The sequence below is a fragment of the Hyla sarda genome, chromosome 8 (assembly GCF_029499605.1).
Source record: "Hyla sarda isolate aHylSar1 chromosome 8, aHylSar1.hap1, whole genome shotgun sequence".
NCBI lineage: Eukaryota > Metazoa > Chordata > Amphibia > Anura > Hylidae > Hyla > Hyla sarda.
In genome coordinates, this window is record NC_079196.1 from 42,872,154 (window position 1) to 42,898,649 (window position 26,496).

General features: G+C 41.6%; 1 protein-coding gene and 1 long non-coding RNA gene across 5 annotated transcripts in view; one reads left to right on the forward strand and one right to left on the reverse strand.

Moving 5' to 3' along the window:
• SLC4A10 (solute carrier family 4 member 10) overlaps positions 1 to 26,496 on the forward strand; it is a 309,487-nt gene that overhangs the window by 272,997 nt on the left and 9,994 nt on the right. For all 4 annotated transcript variants that reach the window (XM_056535524.1, XM_056535523.1, XM_056535526.1 and 1 more), the window contains exons 19-24: positions 884 to 1,135; positions 1,804 to 1,872; positions 3,369 to 3,542; positions 5,002 to 5,124; positions 5,702 to 5,769; positions 14,367 to 14,483. In XM_056535524.1, coding sequence (XP_056391499.1) covers positions 884 to 1,135; positions 1,804 to 1,872; positions 3,369 to 3,542; positions 5,002 to 5,124; positions 5,702 to 5,769; positions 14,367 to 14,483 — 803 coding nt within the window. The remainder of the gene's footprint in view (positions 1 to 883; positions 1,136 to 1,803; positions 1,873 to 3,368; positions 3,543 to 5,001; positions 5,125 to 5,701; positions 5,770 to 14,366; positions 14,484 to 26,496) is intronic.
• On the reverse strand, positions 3,467 to 26,134 carry LOC130284779 (uncharacterized). Its single transcript, XR_008847139.1, has 3 exons — positions 25,867 to 26,134; positions 4,948 to 5,083; positions 3,467 to 3,565 (listed from the first exon to the last, which is right to left on the reverse strand). It is a non-coding gene; the product is annotated as an uncharacterized LOC130284779 (long non-coding RNA).

Below are 26,496 nucleotides of genomic sequence, written 5' to 3' on the forward strand. Positions count from 1 at the left end.
ATGGGGATTTTCTCCTACTCTGGACAGTTCCTAAAATGGACTGAGGTGTCAGCAGAGAGCACTTGTTGTCAGGCAGAAAGTCAAAAAGAAAAGAACTTCCTATGGAGCATACAACAGCTGATAACTACAGGAAGGATTAATATTTTTTAATAGAAGTAATTTGCAAATCTTTTTAACTTTATGGCACCAGTTGATTAAATACATTTTTTTCCAGCAGAGTACCTTTTTAAACTTTTGACATGTCTGTGTGACAAGTCAAATTTTTTGTTAAATGACAAAAACTCTTTAAGCATTTGCCTTACTGCTGTATTCCCTCAGCGGACAATTGACCTCCATTCCCGTGATTGGTGGAGGTTCCATTAGTCAGACCCCTACTGATCTGCTAGTTATTTGCTATTCTATTGATCAGAGATAACATTTAATCTTGGGATAACTCCAAATAGGTTGTCTTTTTAGATAAATGGATTAGCTGGTTGCTAAGGGCTCGGCTTCTCTCACCCCTGGTGATTAGTGATCATTGAGAGTAGCCAGTTCCTGCCAAGCAAATAAATGGCCTGCAATGTAATAAGTCATAGAGGGCCATTCGAACGCCGGAACCTTTCTCTATGATGTCCATACTAATAGAATAGTATTGTCCATGACAAGTAGCCTTCTAGAAAAAATATATATATTACTGTCCATTGTGATCTATACACATTTTATTTTGCAATTTGCATCAAAACTTTTCTTTCAGTTGAATGATCTGTGAGTTTGTCTATAGTTAAGTGGATAAGATAGTTAAAGTAGAGATGATAAAATTAAAGATTAAAAAAATAGAAAAAGGACTAAAATCCACATGTTCATATGAATTTTATTGGTTTACACCTTTTTATTGTCACTACAGAAAGGCTGTGGGTACCATCTTGACCTTCTCATGGTTGGAGTCATGCTTGGTGTGTGCTCTATTATGGGATTGCCCTGGTTCGTTGCTGCCACTGTCCTGTCTATAACACATGTCAACAGTCTGAAACTGGAATCTGAGTGCTCCGCTCCCGGAGAACAGCCAAAGTTTTTAGGAATTCGGGAACAAAGGGTTACAGGACTCATGATCTTTGTTCTTATGGGGTCATCCGTTTTTATGACAAGGGTTCTTCAGGTGTGTAAAATACATTTTAGAATTCATTTTATTTTTTTATTTTTTTTGTGCCGGCTTAAACTTGAAAGTTGCTTTTAATATTTTTTTACTTCATGTTTTCAAGTATATACTGTTGAAATGTTTATCTTTCTATACAAAATCAATAAAGCCATTTCTTGTCCATAGAACAGAAAAAATTAAAGAGGTACTCCGCTGCCCAGCGTTTGGAACAAACTGTTCCAAACGCGGGAGCTGGCGCCGACAGCTGGTGGCGTCATAGCCCCATCATGATGTCACGCCCCGCCCCCTCAATGCAAGTCTATGGGAGGGGGCGTGACGTCATGAGCTCCCGGTTCCGGCTCCAGCGTTCAGAACAGTTTGTTCCAAACACTGAGCAGCAGAGTACCCCTTTAAAAGTACTTTCAGTTTTGAGGGTCTGGCCAATAGGACCTGTTTTTGGTAAATTGGTGGCCGTGAATGCACTTTTTACACCAACGGAAAGTACTGTGTGACATTTTCAATGATGCCATAAAAATAGTTTTTCAGGAAATCACTTTTCAGGGCCTGTTTAAATTATTATTTTGTGATAAACTGAAAATTTGTCAAAAATGTAATGTGTGCATGATAGTATTTATTATAATTTTTCTAATTGTTTACCCAAAACTTTTTGCTCTTTGTTTGGTTTCTAGTTTATTCCTATGCCTGTTCTTTATGGCGTCTTTCTTTATATGGGTGCTTCGTCACTAAAGGGAATTCAGGTAATGTGTTTTATGCCTTATACATGTAAACTCTACTGTATTTTATGGCTCCATAAAGTAAATTTTTTTCAAACAAAATGTTTGAAACTTCCAGATGTTTTTTTCAGACTTTTGTGCTTTTTTGAATTTTTTTCCAGCCATTAAATACAACATTTTTGGGATGCATTTTCAGCTGTTTTATGGATTCTAACAAAAGCTAAAGCTATGTTCCAAATTATGTGCCAAATTCATCATGTAAACAGTTAAGTAAAAAGGGCTGGAAGCTTACTTTTATGGCCATAGCAATTGTGGACATAAAATTTAAAGGGTACTCCAATGGAAAACAAGTGAAAAACAAATGTTTCAAACCAACTGGTGTCACAAAGTTAAACATATTTGTAAATTACTTCTATTTAAAAATCTTAATGCTTCCAGTACTTATCAGCTGCTGTATGCCCCAGGGGAAGATGTGTAGTTCTTTCCAGTCTGACCACAGTGCTCTCTGCTGACACCTCTGTCTGTCAGGAACTGTCCAGAGTAGAAGCAAATCCCTATAGCAGTTCTCTCCTGCTCTGGACAGTTCCTGACACAGCCAGAGGTGGCAGCAGAGAGCATTGTGGTCAGACTGGAAAGAACTACACTGATAAGTCCTGGATGAATATTTTTAAATAGAAGGAATTTACTAATCTGTATAACTTTCTGGCACCAGTTGATTTGAAAACATTTTATTCCCACCAGAGTTCCCATTTAAACTTGACTTGAACAAACAGGATTTTGCATTCCAATTGAAAAATATATGACTGTTCTTTTGTCCATAAAACATCCCAAAATACTGTGTCGAAACATAGTCTAAAGCAGTATTTTCTTAATAACTTATGACCTATCGAGGTGATAACTGCTAAACTGGTGGAAGTCTGCCCACTTGGACCCACAACAATTACTAAAGGGGGGTACTGTGTCCTCCATAGACTGCTGAGTGCAGTACTTACCTATCTTCAGCAGGAACCACAGTGCATATGCTTGATTCCTAGCGATCAGTGGTCATCCAAGCAGTCGGACCCCCCACCGTTCTTGCAGTTATTACTTATCCAGTGGATGGGTAAAAACTTATTGCTACCAAAATACAGCTTTACTAGACCAAAGGTCTCATTAGAAATACTTTGTGTTTTTTTATATTTTTAAAATCTTTTTCTATCTTTAATGTCCAATTCTTTGCTGTCAAGTATTGGATTATATCATACAAGTGTCTGTAATACCTAATAGCAGTAGACCCTACCTTGGACAAGACTTTTGAGAATACAACAGCCAACCCAAACAGCTATCCCTGTGCCCTCTCATATCTAAGTACACCCACTTCTACCCCATCATTTAACCTACCACAAAAGTCTGCCTTGGGTTGAGGAAGGTTATGTTCACTCTAAATTCATGCTCAATCCTCAGTGACTTGTTTAGTAGTTCAGGGGAAACAATAGATACAGGTAAACAATATAAATGATTAAACCAATTCTGTTTTGTAGTTCTTTGATCGTATCTTGTTGTTCTGGATGCCAGCAAAACATCAGCCAGACTTCATCTACCTGAGACATGTTCCCCTGCGGAAGGTCCACCTCTTCACCGTGTTGCAGCTGACTTGTCTCGTACTCCTCTGGGTCATCAAAGCATCTCGGGCAGCCATTGTGTTTCCTATGATGGTGAGAAGTTGTATTGACTAGCTCTAAAGAAAGTAAACAATAAAAGGGGTGTGGTGTTCAGTGATGCACCAAAACACCTCCAATCAGTTGATCTAAGGGGTGCTTAAAATCAGGCCCTCACCGATTTGGTATTGATGATCCATCCTAAGGATAGACTTCAATCAATTTCGTCAACCTGTAAAACCTCTTTAAAGGACAACTGCAGCGCAATATACACTTATCCCCTATCTACAAGATAGAGGTTAAGTGTTTGACCGCTGGGACCCCCCACGATCTCCTATACGGGGCCGCGGCTGTGCCGTGGCTCTCCCATGCAGGCGGTGTGCCTGCCGCAGCATGACGTTGCGGCCGGCACGCCTCCTCCATGCATCTCTATGGGAGAGGCGGGGAGGCAGTGATCGTGCCTCCCCGGCTCCCCCATAGAACTGTATGGGGACGGGGAGGAGACGGGGCGTCACAATCGACCTCTAGGTCGACGCTATGCGTCTTAGCACTCACTATGAGCGCTAATGGCGGCACCCCGTAAGGGAGATCTTGGGGGTCCCATCGGTCGGACCCCCCGCGATCAAACACTTATCCCCTATCTTGTAGATAGGGGATAAGTGTAAATTGCGCTGCAGTTGTCCTTTAAATGGTACTCCACTGTAAGCATCTTATCCCCTATCCACAGGATAGGAGTTAAAATGTTAGATCCCGGGGGTCCCACCACTGGGGACCCCCAAGATCTCCGAGCCAGCAGCTTTCGTGTTCGTGACACCACGCCTCCTCATGTCTATGGGTAGTGATGAGCTGAAGGGGTCATATTCGAATTTGTGATATTTCGCAAATGTATGGACGAATATTCGACCTATGTTCGTGAAATTTGCTATGTTCGTTCTCTCTTTTTTTTCATGCGAAAATTCATAATGAAATTCGCATAGTGCGTATGCGCAATTATATCTTTCAACTAAAGAAGGGAGGGATCAGTGTCCAGTCTGGAAGTGCAGATATTCGCATAAATGTTCACATAAAAAATGACAAATATATATCACTATTTTCAAAATATTCACGAAATCGCAAAGTGCCGATATTCGCGGTAAAAATTTGCATTTCAAATATTCACGCTCAACACTATGGGAGGGGGAATGACGGCTAGTACATAGCCGTCACGCCTCCTCCCATAGACGTGAAAGGAGGGGTTTGGCAGCCAGCATCGCCAGTTATCGGGCACAGAGCGGAGTTCGCTCCGTGCACCGAATGACAGGGGTGCTGACTCGAAGATCGTGGGTAGGGGTTACCAGCGGCGGGACCCCCCCCCATGATCTAACATCATATCCCCTTTCCTTTGGATAGGGGATAAGATGTTTACAGAGCAGAGTACCCCTTTAAATTTGTATTGAACATGATGTATTGTACTGGTCTATACCTTTATTGATCTATAATTTGCATTATTAACTTAGCTATTTGCTTCTTTGACAAGGTCTTGGCATTGGTGTTTGTACGGAAACTAATGGACTTTTTCTTTACGAAACGGGAATTGAGTTGGTTAGATGATTTAATGCCTGAAAGTAAGAAAAAGAAGTTGGAAGATGCAGAAAAAGAGGTATGTTACGTGAAGTGTCCACTGTATATTCTACTCTATATTTACTTACACACTTTTGACTTATTCCTGGCTGTTTTTGTGGCGCCTGTGCCATCTGCTGCATTTACTATTCCCGTGTGCCATTTGGTGCACCACATTTTTCAAAATAGTTTTTTATTTATTTATTTATTTTTAGTTGTTGCTCCATGTGACTTACTAGTCAGATGTATTAAATGAAAGCGCCAGATTGTTGCCCGTAAATCTGTCGCGCAATATTCCATGATCATACATGTTGCGCCAAATTGCCATAGGTTATACACGTGAAAGGGCAACTTGGTTGAACATTGATAAACGTTGTTTTGTAGAGCTCTGGACATTGTTTTCCAACCAGGCGGCCTTCGGCTGTTGCAAAACTACAACTCCCAGCATGCCCGGACAGCCAACGGCTGTCCGGGCATGCTGGGAGTTGTAGTTTTGCAACAGCTGGAGGCACCATGGTTGTAAAACACTGATCTATAGAAGAATAAACATTTGCTTTCACCTTTGGTTAATCTATGTACATTTAGCCTCACACTGTTTCTGTTTCGTGTTGTTTTAGGAAGAACAGAGTATGCTTGTGCTGGAAGAGGAAGGAGCTGTTCAATTACCAATGGAAGGGAATTGCAGGTAATCGTATGGTGTTAATGCACTTTTATAGTACATGTTGTATTTTATCACCTCCTGCGGTTATAGCTGGAGATGCGTAGCCTGACCAGACATTTGACCTGTAAAGGCAAAAGTGTCCAATACAGAGCAGTATGGCCCTTATGAGCAGGTGGATCTACATGCAATGCCTCTAGGAAAGTATATGACTGTCATACAGCATGTGACGAAGCATGTCTGATTATATGCAAATCCAACAAAAACAAGCCTATATATTCCATTGTATGAAATCAGGGGCTTACAAAGATACAGAACAAGTCCATGCCCATCTACAGGTGCCCTATTACAGTCCGCAATGAGCATAATGTTGAATAGAGAGTTCTACACAGAGGACCTCCTCATCATGAAGTACATATGCCCTATTAAAGTTTATTAAAAGGGTACTCCACTGGAAACCTTTTTTTTTTTTTTTTTTTTTTTTTTTTTTTTTAATTAACTGGTGCCAGAAAGTTAAATAGATTTGTAAATTACTTCTATTTTAAAATCTTAAAGGGGTATTCCAGGAAAACCTTTTTTTTATATATATCAACTGGCTCCGGAAATTTAAACAGATTTGTAAATTACTTCTATTAAAAAATCTTAATCCTTCCAATAGTTACTAGTTTCTGAAGTTTTCTGTCTAACTGCTCAATGATGATGTCACGTCCCGGGAGCTGTGCATGATGGGAGAATATCCCCATAGGAACTGCACAGCTCCCGGGACGTGAGTCATCAGAGAGCAGTTAGACAGAAAACAAAAACTTAACTTCAGAAGCTAATAACTGTTGGAAGAATTAAGATTTTTTAATAGAAGTAATTTACAAATCTGTTTAACTTTCCAGAGCCAGTTGATATATAAAAAAAAAGTTTTGGCCTGGAATACCCCTTTAATCCTTCCAGTACTTATGAACAGCTGTATGCTCCAGAGGAAGTTCTTTTCTTTTTGAATTTCCTTCCTGTCTGACCACAGTGCTCTCTGCTGACACCTATGTTCATTTTAGGAACTGTTCAGAGTAGGAACAAATCCCCATAGCAAACATATCCTGCTCTGGACAGTTCCTAAAATGGACAGAGGTGTCTGCAGAGAGCACTGTGGTCAGACAGAAAAGAAATTAAAAAAGAAAAGGACTTCCTGTGGAGCATACAGCAGCTGATAAGTACTGGAAGGATTAAGATTTTAAAAAGAAGTAATTTACCAAACTGTTTAACTTTCTGGCACCTGTTGATTAATATTTTTTTTTCCAGGGTAGTATCCCTTTAAAGCTCCTTATAGGGAACATGTCATGACTTTCATACTGCCCGAACCTCAGATGGGGTGGGGAGAAGCTTCTGCGGACCACCCTGATGACTTGTTCCTCAGTGTTTCAGAGTAAATCATACATCAGTGTAATGAGGGAGTCTTTCCCTGCTTCATGCTGCCCATGGTATGGACACCATAAAATAAAAAAAAATAAAAAATAGAGGACAGGTCCCCTTTAAAAAAAAAAATTCTACATTTGAGAAAACAGTATAATATTTTACTTTTAATACAGTACTGTCATTAAACAAATTACATGTCACACAGACATTTGAAATCTTTGATCGTTTAGGGTCTCAATGCTGAGACCCCCACTGATCTCTAGATATAGGTGGGAGAAGTGCACGGCTATGTGCTTCACTCCCTAGCACAGAGCTTATTGATGGAGATGGACCCGCCTGTAAGTCTATGGAATCTATCTCCTGCAATTAATCTGACTGGGCCATGGAGAGAAGCACATATCCGTACGCTTCCCCCAGTAATAACTGGAAATCAGTGGGGGTCTCAGCTCTGAGACCCTGACTGGTCAAACTTTTGACATGTCTGTATGACGACAGATTTTTTTAAATGACAGCAATGCTTTAAAACCTACATAATATGTTGAGTAACTTTGCAATTATATGTATTTTATTGCTTGTGATTTACACAATATTTTCTTCTCTCTTTATGTCCAAAGCTAAACTGAGAATGCTAATGATTTTTTTGTAACCAGATATCAGTGAATTGTGGGTGCTGAGATAAATGTTACATAGTAAGCATGTCAACATGTTAAGCATATATGCTTTCAAAGCTTCCCGTGCATTTATCAAGTATAACCTAGTCTCCCATTCAGAGACTGTGCTCTTGGTCTCTTCTGGGGTAGTATGCATCGCCATACATTTTTATACTGTATCCTAGATAGTGGTTTTCTGCAAAAAAACATATACGTTTTACAATAGGCAGCTCGTTTTTCCACCTTTTTCTCTGATTGAATCTTTATTCCTGGCAAAAGTTTCCTCCCATAAGGGCAACTCACTTCAGATTGGACAATATCTTCTATCTCCACTACAAGCTTCATGTTTCACATGGGAAATGTGCCTTGATGATGTATTATGAAGTGATCCAAAGCCCACCACGTAGATGTGGCTGCATTTTGGGCTCCTCCCCAGCTCTATCAAACCAACCAGCCACGTGTAGAGCTTGTGCCACCTAATCTGAGTCGTCTACAGCAGGAAAGGTGGTAACAAATTGACCTTTTATTGTCAAATCTGGCAAGGCCGGTCTGGATAAGAGAGTAGAATTTGTAGATGGCGGGCCGCCTGACAACAAACTCACAGGTTTCACAATCTTCGTCACTGTATGACATGGGTATTTAGTGACCAACCATGGCACTGTGTTATCAGGTAGGGAAAGGTTTTCTATGAGTAGGGACTGTAATGCTGACATCTAGATTATTCTAGGGAATCCAAAGCCTAAAACTAAAAACTAGTAAAATAATTAACATAATGTATTGTCTGATCGGAACCAAAGAATTCGATCAGAAAAAAAAAAAGTGGAAAAACAAGTCACCCTAGTGTACAACTGTTATAAGTTTTGATGTCACATCATTCACTAGGAAAATCTATATATTCTTGTATGCTCAGTCAATCTATATGTGTTACTTTAGCATATGGATATCTGAAGGAACCCCCAAAACCCAGGCTTCAAGGGGGTGCAGACACTGCTCCTTATGTTTCCACCTTCTACACTAGATCACTGGGTCAACCATTTATGTGAATTAAAGGGAAACAATTAGCATATATTAGCAAATATAACACTTGGCAATGTGTTATATATGATAAAATAATTATCCTCACCATCCCCGGGGGATGTTTGTGCCCCCAGGGATGGTGGAGAGAGATTAAAGGGGTACTCCCGTGGAAAACTTTTTTTTTTATTTTAAATCAACTGGTGCCAGAAAGTTAAACAGATTTGTCAATTAGAAAATCCAAGAAGGAGAGAGTACACCAGGTAGCAAACCAAATAAGTGGAAAAATGCAAACATACGATACCGCAAGGTAACCACTAGGAGTGTACGGACTCACTTCAATGGGTAAGCAGCACCTGCGGGGTGCACACACAAGGTAAAGTACCAAAATATACAAAAACAAAGGTAAGCATGCACTCACCGCCAGTAAGCAGCTGCGGGCTCCGAGTCCGGGATCACCACGGCATAGACGTAGACGGTAAGGGGTGCTCAGAGGCCTCTGAGCGCCCCTTACCGTCTATGTCTATGCCGTGGTGATCCCGGACTCGGAGCCCGCAGCAGCTTACCGGCGGTGAGTGCATGCTTATCTTTGTTTTTGTAGATTTGTAAATTACTTCTATTAAAAATCTTAATCCTTCCAGTATTTATTAGCTACTGAATACTACAAAGGAAATTATTCTCTTTTTGGAACACAGAGCTCTCTGCTGACATCATGACCACAGTGCTCTCTGCTGACATCTCTGTCCATTTTAAGAACTGTCCAGAGTAGGAGAAAATCCCAGCAGAGAGCACTGTGGTCATGATGTCAGCAGACAGCTCTGTGTTCCAAAAAGAAAACCATTTCCTCTGTAGTATACAGACCCTAAAAAGTACTGGAAAGATTAAGATGTTTTTATAGAAGTAATTTACAAATCTGTTTAACTTTCTGGCACCAGTTAATTTAAAAAAACAAAAAGTTTTCCCCTTTAAGTTATAAAGTCCCCCACTGGGCGGGGACTTACACTTACCAGCTCAGGTTGCTGCGGCCGTGGCCCGCCCCCCTCGCCTTGATTGACGGCTCGTTTCACCGCTCTGCTCTGTCTGCCTAGGTAGCAGAGAGATGACGCGAACCAGCGACCCGAGCAGCTAAGTGTAAGTTCCCACTTAGGAGACTACTTGCGGGGCGGCTGGGGGGGGGGGGGGGGGGGCGACTTTATAACTTAATATCTTCACCATCCCTGGGGGCACAAATGTTCCCCGGGGATTGTGAGGATAATGATTTTTAGCATATATAACACATTGCCAAGCATTATATATGCTAATATATGCTGATTGGTTCCCTTTAACTTACAAATTAGTCTTGGGCGAAATTAAAAGTAATGTAATATTTAATGCAAACCTTAACTGTAGTAGAGACAAAAATGTCAAATACAGAGCCATATGGTCTCCATGAGCTGGTAGACCCTGAGGCCTAGTGACTTGATTTCTATTTACCTATGGTTGAGAACATCATTTCGTTTTCAGGTCTGAAATTCTGTCCTATTAATTATTATATATTATATTACATACTATGCATGTGCTCCTTTGTCTGTCACTGGGCTCCAAATCCCTATGCCAGACCATAGCTGCCACAGCATGAATTAATAAAATGCTGACTTCCTGCCATCACCACTAGAGGAGCTCTTAATAGGATTTATCGCCCATCAAACACAGTAACAAGTCTGTATGCAAAAATACCCTTTTATCCTTCTACTCCAGTGGTCATCAAACTGTGAATCTCCAGCTGTTGAAAAACTACAACTTCCAGCATGTCTGGACAGCAGTCGAGAGTTGTAGTTTTGCAACAGCCGGAGGTCCACAGTTTTAATACTTCTGTCCTAGCAGGTGCTGTTCGATGGCAGAATTGTAGACCTGACAACAAAATGATGTTCAGAAAATTAGCATTTCTGTAAATGTTTTATGTATTTGTTCAGAAAATCTCTATCCCTTTTTTGCCTTAAAAAATCTTGGCCAGTAAATTGATCATTCAGACCTAATAATACTTTATTATACATGTGGCAGATGTGTAGGAGGGGCAGTTATGGTATACAACCCATGTAGGAGAGGCAGTTATGGCATAAATCCAATGTAGAAGGGGCAGTTATGGCATACAGCCTGTGTAGAAAGGGCATTTAGAGCATATAGCCTGTGTAGAAGGCGCCATTGGGGCATACAGTCTGTGTAGGAGGGGCAGTTAGGGCATACAAATAATGCCATTAAAGGGGTATTCCATTTATTTTTCATATCAACTGGCCTTAGAAAGTTAAACAGATTTTTAAATTACTTCTATTAAAAAATCTTAATCCTACCAGTTCTTATCAGCTGCTGAAGTTGAGTTGTTCTTTTCTGTCTGACCACAGTGCTCTCTGCTGACACCTCTGTCTGTCTCAGGAACTGTCCAGAGTAGGAGCAAACATTTCCTGCTCTGGACAGTTCCTGAGACAGACTGAGGTGTCAGCAGAGAGCACTATGGACAGACAGAAAAGAACAACTCAACTTCAGCAGCTGATAAGTACTGGTAGGAACAAGATTTTTAATATAAGTAATTTACAAATCTGTTTCGCTTTCTGGAGCCAGTTGATATGAAAAAAAATTTTTTTTCACTGGAATACTCCTTTAATGGCATAATTTGTATGCCCTAACTGCCCCTCCTACACAGACTGTATGCCTTTAACTGCCCCTTCTACACAGGCTATATGCTCTAACTGCCCCTTCTGCACAGGCTGTATGCCATAACTGCCCCTTCTACACAGGCTATATGCTCTAACTGCCCCTTCTGCACAGGCTGTATGCCATAACTGCCCCTTCTACACAGGCTATATGCTCTAACTGCCCCTTCTGCACAGGCTGTATGCCATAACTGCCCCTTCTACACAGGCTATATGCTCTAACTGCTCCTCCTATACAGGCTGTATGCCCCAACGGCCCCTTCTACACAGGCTGTATGCCATAACTGCCCCTTCTACACAGGCTGTATGCCATAACTGGCCCTCCTACACAAACTGTATGCCATAACTGCCCCTTCTACACAGGCTGCAGTCACGGTCGTAAATGTTGGCACCCCTGACATTTTTCTAGAAAATGAAATATTTCTCACAGTAAAGGATTGCAGTAACACATGTTTTGCTATACACAAGTTTATTTCCTATGTGTGTATTGGAGCAAAACCAAAAAAGGGAGAAAAAAAGCAAATTGGACATAATGTCACCAAACTCCAAAAATGGGCTGGACAAAATTATTGGCACCCTTTCAAAATTGTTGAAAAATAAGATTATTTCAAGCATGTGATGCTCCTTTAAACTCACCTGGAGCAAGTAACAGGTATGGGCAATATACAAATCACACCTGAAAGCAGGTAAAAAGGAGAGACGTTCACTTATTCTTTGCATTGTTTGTCTGTGTGTGCCACACTAAGCATGGACAACAGAAAGAGGAGAAGAGAACTGTCTGAGGACTTGAGAACCAAAATTGTGGGAAAATTTCAATCTCCAGAGATCTAGATTTGCCTTTGTCCACAGTGCGCAACATTATCAAGAATTGATGAAAGGTGTCAACGCAGGATAGTCCGGATGGTGGATAAGCAGCCCCAAACAAGTTCCAAAGATATTCAAGCTGGCCAGCAGGCTCAGGGAGCATCAGTGTCAGCGCAAACTATCCGTCGACATTTAAATGAAATGAAACGCCATGGCAGGAGACCCAGGAGGACCCCACTGCTGACACAGAGACATAAAAGAGCAAGACTACATTTTACCAAAATGAACTTGAGTAAGCCAAAATCCTTCTGGGAAAACATCTTGTGGACAGATGAGACCAAGATAGAGCTTTTTGGTAAAGCACATTATTCTACTGTTTACTGAAAAAGGAAGGAGGCCTACAAAGAAAAGAACACAGTACCTACAGTGAAATATGGTGGAGGTTCAATGATGTTTTGGGGTTGTTTTGCTGCCTCTGGCACTGGGTGCCTTGAATGTGTACAAGGCATCATGAAATCTCAGGATTACCAACGGATTTTGGGTCGCACTGTACAGCCCAGTGTCAGAAAGCTGGGTTTGCATCAGAGATCTTGGGTCTTCCAGCAGGACAATGACCCCAAACATACGTCAAAAAGCCCCCAGAAATGGATGGCAACAAAGGACTGAAGAGTTCTGAAGTGTCCAGCAATGAGTCCAGATCTAAATCCCATTGAACACCTGTGGAGAGATCTTAAAATTGCTATTGGGAAAAGGTGCCTTCCAATAAGAGAGACCTGGAGCAGTTTGCAAAGGAAGAGTGGTCCAACATTCCGGCTGAGAGGTGTAAGAAGCTTATTGATGGTTATAGGAAGCCACTGATTTCAGTTATTCTTTACAAAGGGTGTGCAACCAAATATTAAGTTAAGGTCGCCAATAATTTTGGCCAGCTAATTTTTGGAGTTTGGTGTGACATTATGTCCAATTTGCTTTTTTTCCTCCCTTTTTTGGTTTAGTTCCAATACACACAAAGGGTATAAACATGTGTATAGCAAAACATGTGTTACTGCAATCCTTTTCTGTGAGAAATACTTCATTTTCTAGAAAAATTTCAGGGGTGCCAACATTTACAGCCATGACTGTGTATATACTCTAACTGCTCCTTCTACACAGGCTATATGCTCCAATTGCCCCTTCTACAGAGGCTGTATGCCCTAACTGCATAACCCAAAATTGCTTTTCACTGTTGTTTTTCACTTTAATTTTCCATTTAACATATATTAAACTCAATGGAAAATGGCCTTTTGTTCTTACCCATAGAATTAAACATCTGACCCTTTTGTTGGACTGTTTACCTGACAAAATACAGCCAAAAACCAAAAATACTTTTACTGTGGTTTCAAATTGGCTAAAAATGCTGCCTCAAAAACAAAAAAAGGAGCTCAAAAAAGCTCTGACATTTTTAAGTATGATTTGGCTTAAAATGTAACTTTTAGTGTGGGGAGGGTTAAATCAAGCCTTAAAGGAGTAGTCCAGTGGTGACTCAGTGGTGAGCAACTTATCCCTTATCCTAAGGATAGGGGATAAGTTGCAGATCGCGGGGGGTCCGACCGCTGAGGCCCCCTGCGATCTCCTGTACGGAGCCCCGACAGCCCGCGGGAAGGGGGCGTGTCGACCTCCGCACGAGGCGGCGGCCGACACGCCCCCTCAATACAACTCTATGGCAGAGCCGAAGCGCTGCCTTCGGCAATCTCCGGCTCTGCCATTGAGATGTATCGAGGGGGCGTGTTGGCCGCCGCTTCGTGCGGGGGTCGACACCCGCTATCTGGGCGGAGAGCCGGGGCCCCGTACAGAGAGATCGCAGGGGGCCCCAGCGGTCGGACCCCCCGCGATCTCAAACTTATCCACTATCCTCAGGATAGGGGATAAGTTTTTCACCACTGGACTACCCCTTTAAAAAGCAGACTGTGAACATTGCCTCATACTGTAAATGTAGAATTTTCCTCTTTTCACTTGGTGACTTCTGGGAGTGACTCTATACGACGCCTGACCGGTTACTCATTTTGTGCATTATTGTGTTAATTCTGTCTAGAGAGGACCCCTCAGTAATAAACATTTCTGATGAAATGGCAAAAACCTCTGTGTGGAAGACTCTGCTAATAACCTCAGAAAATGCAAAGACTAAGGAATCAAGCTTTTCTTCTAAAAGGTTTTAATTTTTTTTCTTAGTAATTTTATTCCTCATTTTGTATAATTCTACTAGAATGAAACATTTTTCTGTAATAGATCCAAAGTATATATATATTTTTTATTTGCTTGCATTTCACACTAAATATCTGTTCCCACCTGAAGCATTTATAGCCTACATGCAGATCTTGTCATACATGCCTGATAGTTGGGGGTCTTTCCTATAGGACCCTCACTTATTAGGGTACTGAATCCCACTGACACGCAGATATGCCCATCCGTCAAGAGAACCTGTCACCAGAATAATGCAGTTTAATCTACTAAGGGCTTATTTACTCTGGTAAAGGGGGCTCTGTCGACCTGTCCAATCAGAAGGACGGCAGTTAAGCGGAGAACCATTTTTCTTAAAATACCAGGCACTCGATGGACCCCATTAAAGTCAATGTGATCCATCAGGACCCGACCGACAGACAGTCAGTTGTGCTCCGACCCGTTCTGGGGGTCCGCTCCAGACCCAGAACACATCGGAGCACAACGGCATGGCGGATTTAGCCTTACATTGTGTTTGTGAGCAGGAAGAGTTGAGCAGATTGATATTTTGGGGGTTATGTACTAGGGGGCACCAGCAGCATACATGCTCTAATGTAAATTTTTGGTGCAGAAATGGCGATATTGCTCAAACATCACTATGCACACAAATATGCAAAATTTTAAGCATTAATGCTACCTGCACCAATGAGTTGTGAAGAAGGTATTAATGAGGCTCAAAGGGCGCTTGGCCTCACATGGAGGTGACACTGAAAGTCACGGATATATTAACACCAGCTCCTTGCTGGTGTATATATTTTTGGGACAGGTGCCAGGGCAGCCATGGATTGGCTGGATTTACTAAGAGCCTTGTGCCCCATAGTACATCCAGTGGAGAAAAATGGGCAGAAATTGACCTAAAGTACTTGATCCCCATAGTACTCTGAGAAAAGATTCAGAATAACTTTCAATTTATTGAATAAAAACCCTGTTTTGGAGTCCAGTGGGCGATGTCACTTACTGATTGACAGCTGTAAAAGTGTTCAAACGGAGATAGCTGTCAATCACTGACTAGAACGGTCCACTGGACTCCTAAGCCCAGAATGAGCAGAGATTTAAAGGAGTACTCCACTGGAAAAAAAATTTTTTTAAATCAACTGGTGGCAGAAAGTTAAACAGATTTGTAAATTACTCCTATTAAAAAATCTTAATCCTCCCACTACTTATCAGCTGCTGTTATGATCCACAGGAAGTTCTTTTCTTTATGAATTTCCTTTCTGTCTGACCACAGTGCTCTCTGCTGACATCTCTGTCCATTTTAGGAACTATCCAGAGCAGGATAGGTTTTCTGTGGAGATTTGCTCCTACTCTGGACAGTTCCTAAAATGGACAGAGGTGTCAGCAGAAAGCACGTGTGGTCAGGCAGAAAGGAAATTCAAAAAGAAAAGAACTTCCTGTGGATCTTAACTGCTGCTGATAAGTACTGGAAGGATTAAGATATTTTAATCGAAGTAATTTACAAATAGGTTTAACTGTCTGGCAGCAGTTGATTTAAAAAAAAAAATTTCAGTGGAGTACCCCTTTAACCTCAATGTGTTCAGCTCCTCCTGCTCTATAACATGCTACTAGTCCAATGTGATAGGTTCACTTTAAAGGGGTACTCCAGTGAAAAACTTTTTTTTTTAAATCAATTGGTGCCAGAAAGTTAAAGGAGATATCCAGTAGTGAACAAGGATAGGGGATAAGTTGCAGATCGCGGGGGGTCCGACCGCTGGGGCCCCCCACGATCTCCTGTACGGGGCCCCGACAGCCTGCGGGAAGGGGGCGTGTTGACCTCCGCAAGAAGCGGCAGCCGACACGCCCCCTCAATACAACTCTATGGCAGAGCCGAAGCGCTGCCTTCGGCAATCTCCGGCTCTGCCATGGAGATGTATTGAGGGGGTGTGTCGGCCGCCGCTTCGTGCGGTGGTCTACACCCGCTATCTGTCCGGAGAGCCTGGAGTACAGAGAGATCGCAGGGGGCCCCAGCGGTCAGACCCCCCGCGATCTCAAACTTATCCCCTATCCTTAGGATAGGGGATAAGTTTTTCACCACTGGACTACCCCTTTAAACAGATTTGTAAATTACTTCTATTAAAAAATCTTAATCCTTTCAGTACTTATTAGCTGCTGAATAATACAGTGGAAATTCTTTTCCGTTTGAAACACAGAGCTGTCTGCTGATATCATGAGCACAGTGAACTCTGCTGACATCTCTGTCCATTTTAGGAACTGTCCAGAGTAGGAAAAAATCCCCATAGCAAACATATGCTGCTCTGGACAGTTCCTAAAATGGACAGAGATGTCAGCAGAGAGCACTGTGGTCGTGATGTCAGCAGACAGCTCTGTGTTTCAAAAAGAAAATAATTTCCGCTGTAGTATTCAGCAGCTAATAAGTATTGGAAGGATTAAGATTTTTTTTAATAGAATTAATTTACAAATCTGTTTAAATTTCTGGCAGCAATTGATTTAAAAAAAAAACGAAAAGTTTTCCACCGGAGTACCCCTTTAATGTTCCTCTTGTTACCATTTTGTGTTGCTTTCTCCACTGAAGTCTATAGAGGTTGCAGAATGAGTCAGTAAACAGTTCTGTTTCCATCATTCCTATAGACCTCATTGGAGTATGGCCGTCTTGCCATTGTAGCCAATGCCACTGATGCCTGAATTGCATTGGCAAATTGGGGTCAGAATAATCTGTTCTCTCAATAAGTCAATGTTACAGAGATAAGACCCATCTCTATCTGGCAATTACGGCACATACTACGCAAAAGCCATAAATGCATCAGGGAGGAAACCTCTTTGAGGTTCAAGTTTCACATTTGGATTAATGATTATATTAGGCAGTTGCATACTAATGCCCTTATCAGAATTGCTCCCTCTATAGGTGGGTCATAACCCCGAAGGGAGTTTCACATCCCTTGCCATTATTCTGTATAGACCAAGGTGCCTCCAGCTGTTTCAAAACTACAACTCCCAGCATGCCCGGACAGCCTTTGGCTGTCCGGGCATGCTGGGAGTTGTAGTTTTGAAACAGATGAAGGCACGCTGTTATAGATTGTCAATAGAGATGAGCGAACTTACAGTAAATTCGATTCGTCACAAACTTCTCGGCTCGGCAGTTGATGACTTATCCTGCATAAATGAGTTCAGCTTTCCGGTGCTCCCGTGGCTGGAAAAGGTGGATACAGTCCTAGGAGACTCTTTCCTAGGACTGTATCCACCTTTTCCAGCCCACCGGAGCACCTGAAGGCTGAACTAATTTATGCAGGATAAGTCATCAACTGCCGAGCCGAGAAGTTCGTGACGAATCTAATTTACTGTAAGTTCGCTCATCTCTAATTGTCAACATCACAAATGTCCATGTCATTCACATTACAGCATATGCATTGGCAAAATACAGACTTCCATAGATATCTCATATATACATCAATCTTACAACATATGCAGTGCAAAGGCAAGGAATGGAGAAATCCCTTCAGACCGCAACCTAGTTCTGCATCAATTGTTGCATATAAGGGAATTTTTGCACATGGTGTTTTTCGGTAAAACACCATTTTGAATGATGCCTCTTGAGCCAAGGCCTGTGGGGAGTCAAAAGGAAAGACTTAGGGCTCATTCACATTAATGAGAATTTCTCTTTGGACATTTGCAGTGGAAATAAGCGCCAAAACTCACAGTCCCATTATATTAAAAGGGAAACTGACACAACCTTTGCCCATATGATACTACCTAAAATAACAGTAGAACTCCAAGATGTAGACAGGATACACGGGCGCTCGACAACCAGGTTGCAGGATAAAAATGTTTAATCACCCATAATGCAACGCGTCTCACAGCACAGCTGCTTCATCAGGCATGATGAAGCAGCTGTGCTGTGAAACGCGTTGCATTATGGGTGATTAAACGTTTTTATCCTGCTACCTGGTTGTTGAGCGCCCGTGTATCCTGTCTACATCTTGGAGTTCTACTGTTATTTTAGCTATATCCGTCGAGATGAGGAGTGGCTGCTGACACCTCACCTATTTATTCTTTACACCTTGTCCCATTGTTGCACTTGGTGGAGGGTAACCTACTGTGGTAAGAGCAACATCCACCTTTATCAATTTCTCTGTGCAAGAAACAGTATCACACTATGGAGCGCTGTCTGCCTTTTGTTTTATCATAGGATACTACCGACACTGATGTAGCTATAGAGGTAGCAGTCGCACTGGGGCCCTGGTGCCTAAAGGGGCCCCAAAGCACATCTGCCCCATAAGAGACCAGTACAATAATTGGCATATGGGGCCCTATTGTAGATTTCGCATTGGGGCCCCGAAGCTACAAGCTATGCCTCTGGGCACTGTCGTACCTTTGTTATTTAGATGCGCTGCGCCTTTGTGATTTTTTTCATATGCCAATTAGGTAATTGGCATTGGGGTGTTACTTTGGTGGCCGTAGCAGCACTGTGCTCACCCAGACCAATCCGGTTCCCTCCTGTAGCTCCACCTGATCAACATGCCTGGTTCGCCCCCCAATGGTGTCATGGAACCATGCCCGATGCAGTAATGTAACCGTCCCGCCGACACAACGATGTCCCAGCGCATGTGCAAAATCTCGCTTTGACCTTGGTTCCATGTCACTGTTGAGGGGCGGATCAAGCATGTTAGTCTGGTGCGGTTATGGGAGGAGACAGAAGTGGTCTGAGCGAGCACAGCCCTGCCCCAGTCGCCAAAGTAACGCCCCTAGTGCACCAAGGACCTAATTAGTATAAGGAATAGAATAATGGAGCACATCTACATAACAAATGTATGGTTTATTGCATTATAAGCTCTACTGAGCAGTGGCAGTCGTATCATATGGGCAAAAGTGGTGTCAGTTTCCTTTAAATATAATAGAACTTTACTTGCTGATTCTGCGAAGAAATAATTAACATGTTCATTCTTCCGGCGGAACTCGGATCTGTGGTAAAGATTCTGTAGCGGAAATTTTGCTGCGTGAACTGAGCAACAGAATTCTTATTGAAAGAAATGGAAAGAAGCTGCAAGCGGAATCTGCAAAAAATGCCCTTAATGTGAATGTACCCTTAAGGTCTATGCACAATGCAGAATTTACAACCGGCAGACATGGCCGGTCCCCATAGCCGGCAGAAAACTCACCAGCTGAAATTCCGTAGTGTGCATTGCGTAGTGGAATCCCAAATGCTGTGTGCGATCCCTTCCCCCCCTATAAATGAAGCGATTCTCATAGTCTCTGCTCCCAACTGGAGCGGGAGCATAATTTTAGATACAGATAATGGGGGGGATTTATCCAAACCTGTCCAGAGGAAAAGTTGCTGAGTTGCCCATAGCAACCAATCAGATCTCTACTTTCATTTTCCAGTGGTCTTTTCAAAAATGAAAGAAGCGATCTGATTGGTTGCTATGGGCAACTCAGCAACTTTTCCTCTGGACAGGTTTGGATAAATCTCCCCCCATATGTTTTTATTTTAAGGTTTATTCTAAGTTTGGGGGGATCTGCCTAGTTTCATTGTAAATCATTTGCCTAGTCATCATTTCCAAAGACAATGGGGGAGATTTCTCAAAACCTGTGCAAAGGAGAAGTTGCCCCGTTGCCCATAGCGACCAATCAGATCGCTTCTTTCATTTTGCAGAGGCCTTGTTAAAAAATTAAAGAAGCGATCTGATTGGTTACTACGGGCAACTGGGAAACTTTTCCTCTGGACAGGTTTTGATAAATCCTCCCCAATATATTTATCACAGGAACTATCACTGCATTCATCTCATTGTACTGTATTAGACTTGTGTTATTTGTCAGTGATTGTTCATTTTCTTCCATTACTGTTATTTTTTCCATAATGATCATTTACATTGTTCTGATTTTGAAACCTGTTTACTCCTTCTGAGTAGCTTCAAACTAGAGACGAGCGAACTTACAGTAAATTCGATTCGTCACGAACTTCTCGGCTCGGCAGTTGATGACTTATCCTGCGTAAATTAGTTCAGCCTTCAGGTGCTCCGGTGGGCTGGAAAAGGTGAATACATTCCTAGGAAAGAGTCTCCTAGGACTGTATCCACCTTTTCCAGCCCACGGGAGCACCTGAAAGCTGAACTAATTTACGCAGGAAAAGTCATCAACTGCCGAGCCGAGAAGTTCGTGATGAATCGAATTTACTGTAAGTTCGCTCATCTCTACTTCAAACCTATTTATGTTGTGATCTATTCTTAAAGAGGTTGTGCCCCCTAGTGTCGCCCAACCCCCTACCGTTCAAACTGATATCTCTATCTGCATTATTACTTTTAAAGTGTCTCTGCTATTTAAATAAAAAATAAAAATTGACAGGGTGACTCTTGTCCTAATGGTGCATTCACACCATTGTTTGTGCAACCTCATACACTCTTTAATACAGCTTAAAACAGTTCTTGTTGACTAATATACTATTAAAAAAATGTATACTGTGAAAATACAGCTTTAAAACAGTAGAAAAAACATGGTGGGACCTGGTTTTTTGTTCGGCAAAAAAACTTACTGAACCACAACCGTGCCAAACCCTATAAGGGTGCATTCACACCATGGTGTGATAAGGCTTTATATACAGTGGTCCCTCAAGTTACAATATTATTTGGTTCCGGGACGACCATTGTATGTTGAAACCATTGTATGTTGAGACCATAACTCTATGGAAACCTGGTAATTGGTTCTGAAGCCACCAAAATGTCATCCAAAAATAGGAAAAAGTGAGGGTTAAAGAAAAATAAGTAGATAACTACTATAGATAAAGCAAATCCTTATATATAAACATAAGAAAGATCTGCTGGGAGCTGTAATCACTGTCTATGTCAGTGTTTCCCAACCAGGGTGTCTCCAGCTGTTGCAAAACTACAACTCCCAGCATGCCCGGACAGCCGAAGGCTGTCCGCGCATGCTGGGATTTGTAGTTTTGCAACAGCTAGAGACACCCTGGTTGGGAAATGCTGGTCTATGTAGAGGACAGGAGCTTCTTCAGGGTTTTGTACAGAATACACAATGTCCTAAAAAAGTAACATAAAGCCGCCCTCACCTGGTGTCCAAAGGAGAAGCTAACCCTGGCACAGGTAAAGAGTAGTACGGAACATGTAGTACCTCCCTGTACTGTAGGGGGCGCTACCAGACACCAGTCAGTGCATACACTTCAGTAATACAGGTAAAGAGTAGTACGGAACATGTAATACCTCCCTGTACTGTAGGGGGTGCTACTAGACACCAGTCAGTGCATACACTTCAGTAATACAGGTAAAGAGTAGTACGGAACATGTAATACCTCCCTGTACTGTAGGGGGCGCTACCAGACACCAGTCAGTGCATACACTTCAGTAATACAGGTAAAGAGTAGTACGGAACATGTAGTACCTCCCTGTACTGTAGGGGGCGCTACCAGACACCAGTCAGTGCATACACTTCAGTAATACAGATAAAGAGTAGTACGGAGCATGTAGTACCTCCCTGTACTGTAGGGGGCGCTACCAGACACCAGTCAGTGCATGCACTTTAGTAATACAGGGGTTTTACCACTAAAATGTCCATTCTGATTGCTCAGTTTCTGTAGTATTGTATGTTGAGTCTGGTTTCAAGTTACAATGGTCCAGAAAAGACCATTGTATGTTGAAACTATTGTATGTTGAGGCCATTGTAAGTTGAGGAATCACTGTATATATATACGGTATATATATATATATATATATAAAGTTGTATACTATAAAACCGTATAGAACCGTATTTATCACTGTATCCATAGACCTGCATTGAGAAACCATACGGTTGCCATTCAGTTGTTCTTTGTTTTTTTTCCTTACAAAAAAAAAGGTACTACCACGTTTTTTTTCTACTGTTCCAAAATCGTATATTCACTGTATACCTTTTTTGTTTTTTTCTTATAGTATGGTAGTCAATAAAAACCATATTAAATTGTATGTGTGTATAGTACTGTTCCATACAGTTTTATACAGTTTTTGGCTGCTACGCACATGAAAAGCTACAATACAATACACAGTCTGTGGACAAGAGTACGATGTCTGAGGAAGAAGCCAACTCATATATTCTTGGACAACCCCTTTAAGAAAGTCTGGTCATTTATGTGTTGGATATTGGTGTAAAATGGGAATCACATTGCAGTAAAGCTATAGTTGTGTCTAAATTTTAATCAATTTATTGTAAAATAAAAAATTTGAATAAAGTAAATTGCTATTTTTACAAAGCAATTTGTGATTATTGCATTAGAGACTTTTTCCCCGTGAGGCGAGATCCAACGGCTGTCCGGGCATGCTGGAAGTTGTAGTTTTGCAACAGCTGGAGGTCCACAGTTGGAAACCAGTGGTCTAGGTTACACCACATGACCATAGGCCTGTACAACCAGTTACACGTCTGATTTGGCTATAAGCTTTAATGTGTAAACCCTACTAGGGGAAGATTTATCAAAACCCATGGCAACTGGTCAACTTTTCCTCTGCACAGGTTTTCATAAATCTCCCTATCAGTTCTTCTCTTCTTTGTATCCGCTCCCAGTTCCCAAAATACTGATGCAATGTAGTGACTTAAAATGGCAATGCACTGCCATAAATGTACTGGCCTTTAGGGTGTTGACTAGAGCAGTGGTCTCCAAAGTGTTAGTGCTAGGTGAGAAAACTACAACTCCCAGTATGCCCGGAAATGTCAGACTTTCCTGGCAAAATGTAATAATGACCTATCCCCATATTGGTGTTTCACAAAGCCTTGGTGCCCACATATACAGACAAATAGAATTGAAAGCAGACAGCGCCATACATTATGTAGTGGCCATTCTGGGTTACTGCAGCTCAGCTTCTATTCTTTATAATGGGAGCTGAGCTGAAGTAACTGTATGGTCACTACACAATGTGTGGCGCTGTCTGCTTCTGTTCCTGCTCTGTTTCTGTGTATATGCAGGCGCTGCGACTCTGGCGCAAACAGCTGTTTGGTGAGTGTGCTGGGTGTTGTCACCACACCAACTTTAAAGTCATGACCTACACTGAGGATAGAACTTCCATTATTTTGTCGGGGAAAACACTTTAAAGGGGTACTCCCGTGGAAAACTTTTTATTTTTTTTTTTTTAAATCAACTGGTGCCAGAAAGTTAAACACATTTGTAAATCATCCACAAAAGCAACAGAAAAAGGGGAGAGCACTCTAAAGAGCAATATCACCTTATATAAGCAGAGCGGTCCTCGACGACCTCTGTCAGTGTCTCCTGCGGGGTGCACATAGGACAGTGTGAAGTATACAATGTAAGTACAAAAAAGAGCACATATGTGCACTCACCGCAAAGCAGAGACAATCAAGCCTGGAGGTCCGGTGGCGATGACGGGATGCCGGGTCTCGGCATCGGCGCTGGTGTGTGGCGCTCGGAGGCCTCCGAGCGCCACACACCAGCGCCGATGACGAGACCCGGCACCCCGTCATCGCCACCGGACCTCCAGGCTTGATTGTCTCTGCTTTGCGGTGAGTCCACATATGTGCTCTTTTTTGTACTTAGATTTGTAAACCACTTCAATAAAAAAATCTTAATCCTTCCAGTACTTATTAGCGACTGTATATTACAGAGGATTACTTTTCTTTTTGGATTTCTTTTTTTGTCACGACCACAGTGCTCTCTGCTGACACCTCTGTCCATTTTAGGAACTGTCCAGAGCAACATATGTTTGCTATGGGGATTTGGTCCTGCTCTGGACATTTCCTGCACTGTGGTTAGACAGAAAATAAATCCAAAAAGAAAATCATTTCCTCTGTAGTATACAGCTGCTAATAAGTACTGGAAGGATTAAGATTTTTTAATAGAAGTAATTTACAAATCTGTTTAACATTCTGGCACCAGTTGATTTAAAAAAAAAAAAAAAAGTTTTCCACCGGAGTACCCCTTTATGGAGTTGTTGTCTGTTTGTTTGTTTTTTCATTTTTTTTATTTCATAAACAGCACCACTCTTTGGCTTTGTGTGGTATTGCAGTTTAGCTCTGTCCAATGCTACACACAGTCCAAGAATAAGATTGTCCAAAAAAAAAAAAAAAAACATAGGGGGGAATTTATCAATAACTGTGCAGTTGAAGTGATTTTGTAGAAGTTTTTAAAGTGTGTTTTTTTGTGAACTTGCACAAAATTTATGAAAAATGGTGCAAGTCCAAACATCTTACTTTAACAAGCACTAAACAAGATAGATGTGGACGTACATGTAAAAAAAATCATACATTGCGCAAAAATGTTACCACTGCTAATCACATGGGGAAAAAAAGATTGATTATAGCAGTTTTAGCAAAAGCTCTTACAGCTGCACCATTTGAAAAGGCGCAAGTTTTTCACAAAAAAATAGCATCTAATATAGACAACAAAAGTGCACTACCGCTGTGATAAATTTCCCCCCATAGGGCCTCATATTCCAAAAATGTCTAAAAGAAAAACCAATCAAAGCTCAGTTTAATTTTTCTTAACTGCTCTGGTAAACTGAAAGCTGAGCTGTGATTGGTTGCTATGGGCAACAAATGCGTTTTTTTTTTTCTTTCTTTCAGACAGCTTAGATCAGTGGTCCCTGGGTTCTTTTAGTTACTCCATTGAAACATAACAGGAAAAACATCAAATTCTGGACTGTTGGCGGCCTTAAAGGGAAACTGACAGGCTGTTCACCCATACTAAACCCAATACACTGGGTAATAGTGCGGGTAAATAGGAGTAGAACGATGTTTAACTTACCGAAACTAGTCTAGTAGGTGAGGAGTTTAGTCCCTCCAATGTTTTATTGCTAAAGCTCTTCTGTGCCTGGCTCGTTGAGCTTCCCTGCCTCCTCTCCATGCAGCACAATACCTGTCCTTCATATGAATATTCAATTTTCTTCACTCTTATGTCCTAGGGATGTGAGAGCCTGTGGGCACTTGAATGCTCTGTTATTGTAGCAGAGCGCAGGTACCACATGCCAGCAGGCTCTCGTGTCACTAGGATGTGAGAGGGAAGATAATTGGATATTCATACGATGAGCCGACATAGTGCGGCATATTGAGGAGGCAGGGGAGCTCAGCAAGTCGGCTCCCCGCCTCCATTGTACACATAAGAGTTGTTGCACTACAGCATCGGCGTGCCATAAATTCTCACCTACTGGACCAGTTTCTGTAAGTGAAACATTGTTTTACTTCTGTTCACTTGCACTAAAACCCAGTGTATTGGGTTTAGTGCTAAATCTGAAGGGCTGCAGTTTGAAGACCATTGAGTTAAACCATTAGGTTTTCTTATTTATTTATTTATTTATTTATTCCTATAACTAGAACACGGGCCTCATTTATCACAACTGTCTACTAAAACAATGGAATGATTACCTATAGCCACCCACCTCAGGATTGTTGTCTTTGGCTAATCATTTTCTTACCTCCCGAAATGATACATGGATCCCCTGGCAAATCACCTGTAATCTGCGGGGTATTATTTTTCCAGACGATTTTTTTTATTAGGGTTTTTAAGGTGATTTTCTAATAAAAGATTGAATATTTTAGCTATAATTTTTTGTAGTTGTGTTAATCTGTGGGGGAACCTGACAGAAAGTATAAAAACAAAATATTGGGGGAGATTTATCGAAGCCTGTGCAGAGGAAGAGTGGTGCAGTTGCCCATAGCAACCAATCAGATCGCTTCTTTCATTTTCCACAGGCCTCTAAAGAGGCCTGTGGAAAATGAAAGAAGCAATCTGATTGGTTGCTATGGGCAACTGCACCACTCTTCCTCTGCACAGGCTTTGATAAATCTCTGACATTGAGTAGAAACTTACAGAGAAAAATAAGCTTTGATTTAATGTAATTTGCAAAAACTTTCAGATTTTTTTTTCATATTAGACAGTTTTGATAAATGTGACACATTATTCTTTAGTCTGGGCATGTAGAATTTTATACAGCATCATCAAACACAATAAAACCATTCCAACCAAACGTGCACAATACATTCGAAGCGTTTAACCGATATGTAATACA